The sequence below is a fragment of the Oncorhynchus kisutch genome, unplaced genomic scaffold (assembly GCF_002021735.2).
Source record: "Oncorhynchus kisutch isolate 150728-3 unplaced genomic scaffold, Okis_V2 Okis02a-Okis13b_hom, whole genome shotgun sequence".
Lineage (NCBI taxonomy): Eukaryota > Metazoa > Chordata > Actinopteri > Salmoniformes > Salmonidae > Oncorhynchus > Oncorhynchus kisutch.
This window is the reverse complement of record NW_022261979.1, coordinates 1-14,774: the sequence shown is the minus strand read 5'-3', so window position 1 is coordinate 14,774 and position 14,774 is coordinate 1. Positions and strand designations below refer to the sequence as shown.

Here is a 14,774-nt window from a genome sequence, read left to right as displayed (position 1 = left end):
TGGAGACGACAAGACCATAGACTACCAAGGCAAGGCTGGAGACTACCAGACCATAGACTACCAAGGCAAGGCTGGAGACTACCAGACCATAGACTACCAAGGCAAAGCTGGAGACTACCAGACCATAGGCTACCAAGGCAAGGCTGGAGACTACCAGACCATAGACTACCAAGGCAAGGCTGGAGACGACAAGACCATAGACTACCAAGGCAAGGCTGGAGACTACCAGACCATAGACTACCAAGGCAAGGCTGGAGACTACCAGACCATAGACTACCAAGGCAAGGCTGGAGACGACCAGACTATAGACTACCAAGGTAAGGCTGGAGACTACCAGACCATAGACTACCAAGGCAAGGCTGGAGACTACATACACACATACGTCTGTCATGGTGGCAGAGTTAGGTCTACAACCAGAAAGGAAACCTGGGCTAATATGTCACAACTATGAGGTCAGAGCAGCAGATGCAGCGGCCAAACAAACACACACATAGGTCTGTTAACTCCACAGAGGGAAACCCCAGATCAGGGTGAGGGGTACATGTGTGGGTGAGAATGTGTGGGGGGCAGAAATAAACATATCCCACATTTAGACCTCTTATTGATTATTTAATGAATTAATCAATAAGACAAGGTCTAAATCACAAGGATGGATATATGGATATACATGGATATAGGCCTATGTGGGAAACAGGTAGGCCTACACAGTCATTTCAGCGTGACTAAATCACAACAGTAGAAGATCAGTAGGAGTATTGATCTTCTACTGTTGTGATTTAGTCACGCTGAAATGACTGTGTAGGCCTACCTGTTTCCCACATAGGCCTATATCCATAATTGACAGAAGGTTCCTATTAATTTGTCATAATTAACATTACAGAGCAGTGCACATGAAACTAATAAATCCAGGCCTATCTCCAATAATATTATATGGCTGTGATTAGACCTTGTCTAAATAATGAATATGTGGTCTACGTTTTGGCTAAAATAAACACTGCCTTCACATGTTTAGAGACTGTGTTGAGACTATAATTGTGGCATACAAGTATAGACCTATGGCTGGTCTAAAATGCCCAGGTTAGAGCATTGCATAGCCTACCTCATTGAGTGGCCCTATGGATACAGCAACAGGAATTATTTAGCTCAGTGTTCTGTCTTCATTCTGCAACATGCAGATGGTCTCAGAGCAAGGGATCTGATGCTGCATGCTTTATTGGAAACGTTGCTTTAGAGGAGCAAGTCAGTGTGTGGGTCAGTGGGTACAGTATGTGTTATTATTAGATACATTCACAGATAGTCAACCATTAAGTCCTTTTTATATGGGGCTCCCGAGTGGGCAGCGGTCTAAGGCACTGCATCTCAGTGCTTGAGGCGTCATTACAGACACCCTGGTTAGAATCCAGGCTGTATCACAACCGCCCGTGATTGGGAGTCCCATAGGGCAGCGCACAATTGGCCCTGCATCGTTCGGAGGCCAAACCCGAACAGGCTATCCCCGCGCACGCGGGTCGGATCACACAGGTTCACTGGGTCCAGCGCGCGCTCGGGTACTTGTGTTAGAGGGATTTCAAGCCGAGAGCGGGGGATTCCCCTGCGATCTCCACCTATTATTCCATCTATTCCATCGTCATGTTAATAATTGCGGTTGTTTTTTAGTCCACATGTGAAGCTTGTTTAAATTGCGTGTTATTCCAGTTTACTCCGTTTGAGGATTACATAAATTGTATCCCCAATACAACGGATTTTGCCTTCATACGTAGCCTAGTTTATGTTAGCTGAAAGCTAACTAGCGCTGTAGGCTACAGAAACTCACAAGCCTTCACTTTCACAAACCTGCCGGAAAAGGGTTAGCCTCGGGTCTAGTGAGATATTCCCCGTCTCTCAAAACTCTCCTCCCGCTTGGATATAACCCCGTAAACTGGACTGGAGAGAACTGGCTAATGCGCTCCAGTTGCGTACAGCACGACTCTGATAAACCATCTACTTTCTCTTTCAGCCCGACGGTCACCTGACTGTAAAACTATCCCCGGCTTAATTAACTCGCCAACATTAGTTTCCTACACTGCTAATTTAGTTAGCCAACATATCTCAATCGCTTCCAGGTACCCATGTACCGTAGTAGCCAGATCAGGGATATCGACAGGTTGTCCTCTGCCAAGTAGAAGCAGGGACACGCTTTCCGCTAAAAATACCTGTCCACGACTATATTTGGCTTGGCTGGATCACAATCACATCTCTAAAAAAGTCGGTCTCGCCCCGGCACAATGAATTGGGCCCTCTGCTATCTCACACAGCCGCAGCGCCAGCATCTAAATTTAGCTACAGCGCTTGCGTCAATCACGCGCTTCAGTGCGTCAAGCCCTGACCCCGCCTCCGGGGGCTGATCATTGGCCAGGATCAGAACGTGGCCAAGAAATACGCGTCTAGTGATTGGCTGTCGTCGATTTACTGTTCTCAGTGGCTCCAGCTGCCTCATTTATTGTTGAGTTTGATGGCTGCGCCGAGACTAGTCTAGAATAACCACTACGCACACACACAGACCTGGCTCTTTCATTGGAAGGCTCACACAAAATCATTATACAGTATTTGTACAGTAGGCTATTGTCTTATTAAATGATCAGTGCCAATAAAAAAATGTTGGTAACATTACATTACTGCGCCCTTACTACAGTGTAATTATTCCTGTAAGCACAGTGTAACATGTATTGAAGTGAACTTGGACATGTTTTTAACAGGCTGTTGTTTCACAGGTTGTTAAACACCTGACAGACTTGAGGTTAATGAATCAGATATCAGAACAGAGTATGTGAGTGGAGAGGCATGGAAGAGGCAATTGGAGAACAGAGATGGAGAAGTGTGGGGGAGAGGTGGAGGGGTGAGGAGATAAGGTGGAGGGTAAGGGGGTAAGGAGGAGAAGTGGAGGGGTGAGCACGGTGGTGTGAAGGAGAGTTGGAGAGGTGTGGGGGAGAGGTGGAGGGGTGAGGGAGTAAGGTGGAGGGGTGAGCTGGAGAGGTGGAGAGGTGTGAAGGAGAGTTGGAGGGTTGAGGAGGAGAGGTGGTGAGGTGGAAAATACATGTTGAGGAAAGGTGAGGAAGCAAGGTGAAAAGGTGGAATGTGGAGGAGAGGTGGAACGTGGAGAGAAGAGTTGGAGGGGTGAAGAAGTGGAATGTGGAGGAGAGGTGGAGAGGTGGAACGTGGAGAGAAGAGTTGGAGGGGTGAAGAAGTGGAATGTGGAGGAGAGGAGGAGAGGTGGAACATGGAGAGAAGAGTTGGAGGGGTGAAGAAGTGGAATGTGGAGGGGAGAGGGCAATCAGTCAATACGGAGACCTTCCTTTAGCCTTTAGGCCAGTGATGTTGCACCCCCCCCCCCCCCCCCCACCTCCAGTGATGCGGTTCCTGCAGGAGCACTCCGTCTTCGCTATTAGGTCAACACTGACTGGATTGGATAGGTAAAACAAGGTTTCCATTGTGTGTGAAGTGAAATGCAAACAGGCGTATCCTATGTTTGCTGTACTCATCAAACTTCTCATCATCAGTGGGCTCTGTATGAGCTCTTGAGTATGTGTCACATCAAACAACATAACTCCATTTGCATGCTGATGTTCATTAGGTTACTGATTTAATTTGTTTAATGCTCAGTTAATTGCACTTCATAAGAGCAAAAATATTATTCTTAAAAATGATACCCACTTGACATATGTGGCTGATGATGTTGTGTGACAGGGTGGTCTGGTTTAAAGAGCTGAAATAGTTTGATAGGCTTCATAATGGAGTAGCCTATTTACAGACTGTTATGAACAGTTGGCTCATTCATCCTCCCTCCGTCCCCTGTAACTATTACCCAGGTCCTTGTTGTAAATGAGAATGTGTTCTCAGTCATCTTATGAATGTGCAACTACCAGAATTTAATGGAAAAAACGACATAGTACAGTAGACACTTGCTCGCCCTCGCATGGGCATTTCTGAAACTATTAATTCGTGAAATCATAAGATCAACTCGCTCTCACTCACTCAACCATCTCTCTCTCTCTCTCCCTCTCACTCTTTTTCTGGCACACAGCGTGCGGGGCTTATGTGTCTAGTACTGTACCGCGAGGCCGGGCCGAGGGAGCGCTACAGTGAGTGACGTCACCTCTCCCATGGCGTCACATTGACGTAGCACATACCAGGCGCTCTATGAGGAGGCAGACTCACATAAATGCTGTATTAGACTTTCTCCCTCAGACCGCGCACATAAACAATCCCGCACTACGGCTTTACATCTGCGCGCATCATCACTGGCACAATACACAGGATCACACACTTTTAAAACACACACCGGACTATATTCTAGCCTACTTTCCTTTAGAATAATTCAAGGAAAAACAAAAAGAAAGAATAGCTTTTTTTTCTTCTGTCGCTTCATCCTCAACGAGTTCTGCAAATATACGTGTTACTTTTCAGCAGCTTTGGTAATTTTTGTAATTATTCTGGATCTATACAGGAGACTTTATGTTGGGTTAATAACACATGTAAACACGGAACCGCTACAGCAAACAAGTAAGTTATTGTCTTTACTTCTGGGAATTAATGACTTTCTCTCATATTCTAAAGACCACTTAATTAATTATTACATTAGGCTACTAGACTATTGGTCTCATAGAGAAACATAATTAGTTGTAGGTTCCCCTGCACACCGGATTGTTATATTGTTAAAAACACGAGCGCTGTCTTTAACTTTCTCGTGCATGATGACCTGTTGATTTGGCAAACTCGTGAGCTCGGGAGCCTCGGTGTGTGTGTTTGGTGTCACCGAGGGCAGATGGAACCGAATTTGAATTTAATTTGCTGAAGGAAGGTATCATATTCTTTGTGGTTGTCATGGAAATGGATGCCTCTCAGTCAGACAATGAAGTGGGAGACATAGGCAGTATTAGGCACTAATGGAACTGAGTGAAGAACACAGACAGACAGTCAGACAGGCTGAGAGTAGAGGAGGGCTGACATCAAGGCTCTTATTATCTCCACTGTTATAAAGGACATGATTGTGTATTAATTCAGCTTTATGTGGACATCATGTTTGATGCCTTTGCAATAGTTATAAAACAAAACACATAGTTTGCTGTACGTGTGTGAGTGAGTGTGTCAGACTAATACCTCGCCGTTCATTCCCGGCTATACGGGAATAGTTGAATTGGTAAAACCCTGAGAGCTTGTTGGTCTGTGTGCTGGGTGAATATTAGCCCTGGGCCTGTAGTACAGAAATCTTACATATGAGAGTTTTTCAAGAGACGATTTTATATTATTGAAATAAATCTGACTGCAAGTTGCAGAAGAACATGCAGGCAGCTTTAGTTTAATTTCAAATGATTTATGTTGACATCATTTATCCAAACAGGTAGGTTTCTCATAGTTTAGAACAAACTGTGTGATTATATGCCTACAAAATAAAACATATTGTTTTATAAACACTAGTACCATCTTGTCCTCTGTCACACTGTCACACTGTCTGTTTGTATTTCTGACTGTCTCTCTAAATGTCTGTGTGTAGCATGTGGCTTTTCTGAATAAGACAGGCCTGTCATTGCTCACATTATTGCTCACATGATCAGGGGAAACAAATATTGACATTAATAATGTCTCTTTCTGAAGTTGAGTTACTGCCATTGAACATGGATCTTGACCTAAATATCATCCTGGAGCAAGTGGGTCCATGAATCAAAGTGAGGCTTAAGGTTGGTCTGACCACCCAGTCTGGTATCATAGACTAGACAGGACACTCAAATTAGTATGACATATTTATATATATATTTTTACCTTTATTTAACTAGGCAAGTCAGTTAGGAACAACTTCTTATTTTCAATGACAGCCTGTTCAGGGGAAGACCACAGATTTTTAACTTGTCAGCTCAGGGGTTTGAACTTGCAACCCACCGGTTGCTACTCCACCACTCTAACCACTAGGCTACCCTGCCGCCCCATTATGTTTGGTATAGTTACATAAGGCCATTGGTTACTTAAGGAAAAAACTAAAGGTGGTCAGGGTGGATGGGTGGGCGTATAATGTAGATGTCTAGCAACCCAAAGGTTGCGTGTTCCAATCTCATCATGGACAACTGTAGTATTTTAGCTAATTAGCAACTTTCCTACTACTTAATACTTTTTAGCTACTTTGCAAATCCTTGATGTGTTAGCTAACTCTTTTCCTAACCCTAAACCTAACATTAATCCTGTAGCTAACCCGTCCCATAACCTTAACCCTTTAGCCTAACTCCTAATCTTAACCTTAACCTTAACCCCTAACCCTAACCCCTAGCCTACCTAACGCTAACCAGCTAGCTAATGTTAGCATTAGCTACCTAGCCACCTAGCTAACTTTAGCCACAACAAATTGGAATTCGTAACATATCATACATTTTGCAAAATCATAACTTATTGTATGTTTTGCAAATTCGTAACACACTGTAGGACACTTGCAATTCATAACATATCATAAGAAATGGATGATGGACATCCTGAAATTAATAGCATTTGCAACGTAACATATCATACTAAATGGAGTGCCTCAGATTTACTACAGAATAAAACTATATGCTCTGAGACCAGGTTGGACCCCCGACCAATACCCAACTTTTTTTTTACATTTAGGAATCAGTCAGATTCTCAAATATATCCACCAAGTTAAAGTAAACTTTTGCATCTCCTATTCACACAGCAGTCTCTGGTCCATATAATTTCTTTGAAGGCCAGAATTTGTATCTTTCACTATGAGATGTGTGGTATGAGTTTCTCTCAGGCGGTTAAATTTGTTTTGGGTGTGTAGACAGACACACGCATGCACACACACACACACACACACACACACACACACACACACACACACACAGTCTCCTCTTTTTGACAGCTTCGCTCCTCAGGGCTAATTTACTGTACTTGTATATTTCTCCAGCCCTCCTTTATCTCTTCTCTTTTCTCTCTGTGTTTGCTGGAAGCCTCGCGCTGACTGGCTTATTGCGTGGGGGGCTATACCGGGCGCTTTGGGGCGCGTGCTTCACGGCTCTTTCGCCGTTCTCTTGGTTACCGGGGCGCTCGGCCCAGCACCCACCGGCCGGCTGGAGAGAGAAACAGAGAGGGGAGACCCTTCTGCCCTGTGTTCACATTATGGACACACACAGACCAGTGCAATTGTAGCTTTTTTCGTAGCCCTTTTGTCTACATATCTCTGTATGTTGATGGGAGACTGTTACAGAGGAGTGTAAATGCTTTTTAAAATCAGGATTATGTTGTTGAATTGTATTGTATTGTTTTATGTCTAAATTCTGTAATGTATTGATTGTAGCTGCCTTCTTGGCCAGGTCTCCCTTGAAAAATAGACTATGGGTCTCAATGGGCTTTTCCTGGTTAAATAAAGGTTAACATTTTTTTGCGTAAAATGCATATAGCCTTTTTGCTCTCAAAAGCGTTACAGGCTATTTGCTTTATGTCGGTCTGACACCGATTCAATATGATCTATTACCACAGCACACTGAATTACAAAACAAACAACAAATCATCTAATTGAATACATTGACCTCCACGTCTATGAAGTATAAACAATTGAGACAGAATATTACATTTCCTCTCCTGATTAGCCAAGCATTCTGGTGTGGTAGATATTGAGAGATTGAGAGACTGAGAGAAGCGACTGTCTGTATCCTAGTGAGGTTCATGTTATAATTGAGCCTAACTCATTCTCCAGACATAGAGTGAATAATAGGCATAGAAACATGTCAGACAAAGCAACAACAAAAAACGTGTTAGATCCCTAGGCTATAGTTTTAGATTTTGTCAGCCCGCAGGCCTATTGGAAAAGTGATCATGTTAAGAACCTATCCAAACAGAGTTCAACTTTTCAGTGATCTCCAAAAAGACTGCATGTCTCCCGGCCGGGACGGTTCGGAGAATGAGTCCGGAGAGGGAGGACTGGTCCCCGGTTTAGTGGAGAGAATTAGTCCGGGTATGGGTCAGTGTTTGTAGGTGAGTGCTGCAGAGAGGGGGCGCTAGGCGCTGTGAAATCTCCTGTCTGTGGTGAGCTGTGCTCTGGCTGGCAGCAAGACGCACTGGGAGCGGAGTGGTTTCGGTTCTGAGATTCATAACTTACTCAGGTGGATATTGTAACCTATTTTCTCTTTCCAATAACGAACCCCTTTGAACCCTGAGACCTGTAGTGCATGAGCCTCAGATGATAACCATGCTCTTTTGAAGACACTTGTTTTATGAATTGCAAATAACTAGTTTCATTTAATATTATTGTTTGTTTGAAAAAGTTTTAATATGATAATTGAATAGATTCATATGATATTTCACGATATAGATAATTGTTAGATTTAGATATTATTTTTATGCTGCTCGCAGGTGAAGTGATTCTAGTTTTTCTTTTAGTCTATTCTCATCAATCTTCAATATTTTACTTTTATAAGAGTTGAAATTGGAATTCAAAATGATTGCTCTATTTCTGAGCTGTAGGCTAAATGATATAGAAAGGTTTTAGATCATATCTGTTCACTTCTGTATTTGGTGAAGTATTCATTCAATGAGCGCTATGGGATGCTTGCAGATTTTCTTATTGCTAAATTATAATTGTACTTATAATAATGTATATTCCTCCAATATTCTGTCGCATGTCTGTGGATCTCTCTTTCTAGGTCTGACCTTTAATTCTGTATCACACCTCTACGCCTGCTGATTTCCCCTCATCACAGATAATTCATTTTATTCTGTTCATGTTTTAATTTCTGTGCGTTTTGTTCCATCCGGGTAATCTGTGTAGGCTATATTATGTGCGACTTTATTCCGCTCTTTCTGAATGTATTGTATTTGTGCAGTAAGCTATGTCATCCGTTTCGGTGTGCTTTGGGAGTTCCCATGTCTCTGGTTGTGACCCGGTGTTTCTTTCCTCCAGACCCAGACCCGGGTTCGGAAGCGCGCGCCCAGCCGAGCTCAGAGTCCCGGCTACCGGACAGTCCCTTCGAGTACTCCCCGCTCCCGGTCCCCCACCACAGTCGCATCAGTCCCCAGCCCCCCACACAGAACACAATTCAGCGCGAGGCTTTCACACCAGGTACTGAAAAACACCGGGAACAGTCCCGGGTCGTCGTCGCACCTGTCCTGAGTTGGTGCTTTTAAAACCTGTTTCAAATGCACGTGTAGTTTTCAAACTATTATTCTGCCATGTGTTTCTTCATTCAGTCAGCCGTGTCTCACGCTAGGTCTATAGTGCGTTTATTTTATTAAGTACAATATTAGGCTTATATATTTAGAAATGTTTATATAACAAACCATATAGTTTAGACCAACAACATAATTTATTATTTTAATTTAACCGATATTGAATGGTCTAAATGGTAATTTAATATATTCCAAATCAGTTCTGATTTATAATTCTAAGCGTGTTGTGTCAGTGAGTGCGCGCGAGTTGACATTTCCATCTGTAGATATGGGAACGGAAATAGTCTTCTGAAACTAGACACACCGACTTTAAAAGCAGGACCAAAAAATCGAATTAGTCAAATCTGTAGATATCGATCTGCTTAATGAACTTAGTGAGGTTAAACGTCTTAAACCTTCGAGGCCAAAATAAAGTAGCCTAATTTAAAAGCACATGTATTTTCTCCTGATAGATTACGGTGATTAAGGTAAACTGTCCCGCCGGTATAGGGACACATGGGGCCCTCGAGCCTGCGGTTAGAGGCGACCACAGCCTCTAGGACAAAAACCCGTTCTGGGTTTCTGCATCATACCTGTATTTAGATCAAGTTTACATACTGTTACATTTCATGAATATGAACAAGCGGTTTACGCATGTGCGGGTCAATACCCGTCCAAAAACCAACAGACAAAATAAGATTTAGATCGAATGTCTTAAATCGCTTTCTGCTGTCAATCTGTTTCAATCTGCGTGTGTTTTGACTGTAATATTTAGGTAGAATTATCAAGTCTGCCCATATGAGTGTCCATTAAAACTTTAAAATATATATATATACATCTTTTTTTTTACAACTTCTGAATGTTTCCTTGATCGACAGAATGTATTATGTATTTACTTATGCACTTCATGTCTTGTTTGTTAGATCTATGGCATTCTGACAATGAACAAGCACGCTCAGTTTTTGGAACGGATGCATTGTGTCCAGTTGAAATGCACACCTCGAGGTTAGAGACTGCTTCTCTCTGATCATCATACCACACACGTACACGTACACGTGCACACACACACGCTTATCCAGCCAGGTCACCCGTTATACAATTCAGTATTCAACTTCCATCCATGTCTGTGCAAGTGGGGAGATGACCTGGAAGTTGTTTTCGATATGTTTGTTTTAAGCCTATCCCAAACCTTAACTTTACCTTAACCATTCGAAGTTCATGTCTGAACTTCACACTAAATTGAACATTTCGGAGTTATTGTCTAATCTTAACCTTAAACACACGAAATTTTAAGTTTGGAACAACTTCGAAATTTTACGTTCCAGTATGTGGATGAACGTCTAATTCTGTCGTGAGACTCTGAAAGCTGGTAGCATTTATCTGCCTGGCTTGTCTGTACTGAACCCTCACTGTTTAACACACATGTAGTTTAAGCACACACTCATACATGCATGCACTCAAATACTCATGCATGTTGTACACACACACGCATACACACACATTCTTCACTGACACATACACACTCACACACGCACAAACTTGCTGTCAGGTGGAGGTCGTGGTGTTTGAATGAAAAGGGTGTTTTCGGTTTTTGGGATATAATCTGGTGTCATTAGACTGGCATTAGACTGGCTTGTTTTTAACATGACACTGCATTGTCTGAATATGTGTGTGTGTGTGTGTGTGTGTGTGTGTGTGTGTGTGTGTGTGTGTGTGTGTGTGTGTGTGTGTGTGTGTGTGTGTGCGTGTGTGTGTTTACTCAGAAGTAGATGTGTGTGCATAGGGGCATGTGAGGAGAAGGTACACACATCAGTTAGGTTGTGTTTATATCATCACTATGTGTGTGAATGAGTGTGTTTCCATACGTGCATGTATGCGTTTGACTTCAGGCAAGGTAGGTGGAATAGTCTAATAAGGAAGCGTTTCAATTGGAATTAACACATCAGCCCCCCCTCCCCCACTGTTGGATAGACCCAGGAAAAATCTCTCTCTCTTCCTTTTCTCCTCTTGAAGACACAGGCAGTTACAAATCCCCTTCATCTCTGTACACCTGTAGGCCTGTTTCCGCGTGGGTAGTGCAACTGCCTGGGTCACTCGCGAGGCCGTCATAGAAATAAAAGAAAACTCTCTCGCCCACTCCTTTCCAGACGGATGGAACTCGCGCACTCTGAGAAGGTTTGAGTCAGACCTCCAAACTCCCCCCTGACCTCGTGTCTCTCGCGCGTCCCCATGGTTACACTTTAGCCCTGCGGCTCACCCATGGTGACATCTGTATCTCTGTCTCTAATATAGGTGTCTCCCGCTGTAAGGTGTGAGTCATGCCAGGGCTTCGAGCCCACAGGTAAAGTCACGTAGCCAAAATGTACAGTTACAGTCAAAACGGACTTAATAAATATGTCATTTAGTTACGTTTGTGCCTGCGCCATGTGCGTAGGGCAAATGTACACAGTTGTTAAGAGTCCGCAGAGGAGAGGAGGCGTGCAGGAAAAATGATGGTAGTAGACTTGCTAAGTCCCATATTTTACGAAATAAATATGACGCGTGGGAACAAGACGATTACGGCACAGCGCGTGCAGAGCGTCAATGGGAACCGCGCGCTGTTGAGAGTTCCCTTCTCGAGAGCGAAGAGCAAACACCACAAACCCTGGGCACTTACGACACACGCAGGCGCACACACACACACACACACACACACACACACACACACACACACACACACACACACACACACACACACACACACACACACACACACACACACACACACACACACACACACACAGGTAGGCTAATACATTAGAGCCCAGGCTCACCTCGGCCTCTCTAAAGAGGTGGAAAATGTCTTTCTCGCCATCAAAAGCAGGTTTTTAATATCGGAAGTTTACATACATTTATGTTGTAGTCATTAAAACTCGTTTTTCAACCACTCCACACATTTCTTGTTAACAAACTACAGTTTTGGCAAGTCAGTTAGGACATCTACTTTGTGCATGACACAAGTCATTTTTCCAGCAATTGTTTACAGACAGATTATTTCACTTATTTACATACACTAAATTGACTGTGCCTTTAAACAGCTTGGAAAATTCCAGAAAATGATGTTATTGCTTTAGAAGCTTCTGATAGGCTAATTACATAATTTGAGTCAATTGGAGGTGTACCTGTGGATGTATTTCAAGGCCTACCTTCAAACTCTGTGCCTCTGCTTGACATCATGGGAAAATCTAAAGAAATCAGCCCTCATAAAAAAATTGTTCATCCTTGGGAGCAATTTTCAAACGCCTGAAGGTACTACGTTCATCTGTACAAACAATAGTACGCAATTATAAACACCATGGGACCACGCAGCCATTATACTTCTCAGGAAGGAGACGTGTTCTGTCTCCTAGAGATGAACGTACTTTGGTGCGAAAAGTGCAAATCAATCCCAGAACAACAGCAAAGGACCTTGTGAAGATGCTGGAGGAAGCAGGTACAAAGGTATCTATATTCACAGTAAAACAAGTCCTATATCGATATAAACTGAAAAGCCGTTCAGCAAGGAAGAAGCGACTGCTCCAAATCCTCCATAAAAAAGCCAGACTATGGTTTGCAACAGCACATGGGGATAAAGATCGTACTTTTTGGAGAAATGTCCTCTGGTCTGATGAAACAGAAATATAACTGTTTGGCCATAATGACCGTCGTTATGTTTGGAGGAAAAAGGGTGAGGCTTGCAAGCTGAAGAACACCATCCCAACCGTGAAGGGTGGCAGCATCATGTTGTGGGGGTGCTTTGCTGCAGGAGGGACTGGTGCACTTCACAAAATAGATGGCATCATGAGGTAGAAAAATGATGTGGATATATTGAAGCAACATCTCAAGACATCAGTCAGGAAGTTAAAGCTTGGTCGCAAATGGGTCTTCCAAATGGACAATGACCCCAAGCATACTTCCAAAGTTGTGGCACAATGACCTAAGGACAACAAAGTCAAGGTATTGGAGTGGCCATCACAAAGCCCTGACCTCAATCCCATAGAAAATGTGTAGGCAGAACTGAAAAAGCGTGTGTGAGCAAGGAGGCCTACAAACCTGACTCAGTTACACCAGCTCTGTCAGGAATGAATGGGCTACCCGAAACATTTGACCCAAGATAAACAATTTAAAGGCAATGCTACCAAATACTAATTGAGTGTATGTAAACTTCTGACCCACTGGGAATGTGATGAAAGAAATAAAAGCTGAAATAAATCACTCTCTCTACTATTATTCTGACATTTCACATTCTTAAAATAAGGTGGTGATCCTAACTGACCTAAGACAGGGAATTCTTACTAGGATTAAAATGTCAGGAATTGTGAAAAACTGAGTTTAAATGTATTTGGCTAAGGTGTATATAAACTTCTGACTTCAACTGTATATATTATTATTATTATGATTATTATACAAATCTTAACAATTATTGTTGTTATTATTATTATTAATTTGTGGTTACATTGTGGGCTGTGTGTGTGATCCCCAGTCTAAGACAGAGGTCGTTATGATAATTAACCTCTCCCTTGATTCATTGTGTACACACACGCGCGCACACTCACAGTTCCCCATCCTATCTTTGAGCTTGTAATGGCAGTATGTGACAGAACATGTGTGTGGCTGGTTGTTTTAGAGGCCAGAGTTAGTAAGGGTCCAGCACCATGAGGGGTCCACATTTAATGATACAGGCCTCATTTAGTCCCCAAACTACAGATAAACTAGGGCAAAAGACGCACGCACACACACACACACACACACACACACACACACACACACACACACACACACACACACACACACACACACACACACACACACACACACACACACACACACACACACACACACACACACACACACACACAGTACACACTATACACTAACAAACTGATCCTACAGTTTAGCTGTGCTGGAGTGAGGGATGCGTTGTGTGTGTGGTTGTATGTATGGCTGTGGGTGATTATGACCAGGTGTGTTGAAAGTAAAGTGGATGGGGGTTCAATCTGGGCTCATTCAGTTCGAGAAAACGTAAGAAAAAGTTTAGAAATTATTTTTTAAAAGACAGTTGTTATCAGACAAGTTAAGGTACATTCCAAAATGTTGTCTTCCGTTTCCTGCCAAGTGAACAAGAACCGCTGAGCTTAGCTTCACTGATTGGCTAATGTGTTTTTATCTGCTTCACCGATTGGCTAACATGTTTTTATTTGCTTGACTAATTGGCTAATGAGTGTCATACTAAGGGAATTACACTAACAACACACTAACATCTTCCTCACATGTTTCATACTATTGCATTATGTGCATCTGTTAACTGCATAAATAATCAACGTCATAAATAGGGAGGAGATCCTGCTATTTTGTGGGTTTCAGCACCAAACTGTTACCATCACCTCCCCAACATTCTCACACACACGCTTACACTCTCACTACCACTACAATGTTGATGTTTAAATTCTGTATATAACACAACAACCTGATTATCTTTCTTTCTTTCTTTCTTTCTTTCTTTCTTTCTTTCTTTCTTTCTTTCTTTCTTTCTTCTTTCTTTCTTTCTTTCTTTCTTTCTTCTTCTTTCTTTCTTTCTTTCTTTCTTTCTT

The 14,774-nt window shown here is 42.7% G+C and overlaps 1 protein-coding gene across 1 annotated transcript; it reads left to right on the top strand.

Annotated features, from left to right (window-relative positions):
• Positions 1-7,893: 7,893 nt before the first annotated feature.
• On the top strand, positions 7,894-10,170 carry nr4a3 (nuclear receptor subfamily 4, group A, member 3; the record flags this gene model as incomplete). Its single annotated transcript, XM_031812075.1, is given in 4 exon segments — positions 7,894-7,981; positions 8,921-9,079; positions 9,676-9,701; positions 10,089-10,170. Coding segments are annotated over 4 exon segments (355 nt in total), but the record flags the coding sequence as incomplete, so codon positions are not given.
• Positions 10,171-14,774: the final 4,604 nt, after the last annotated feature.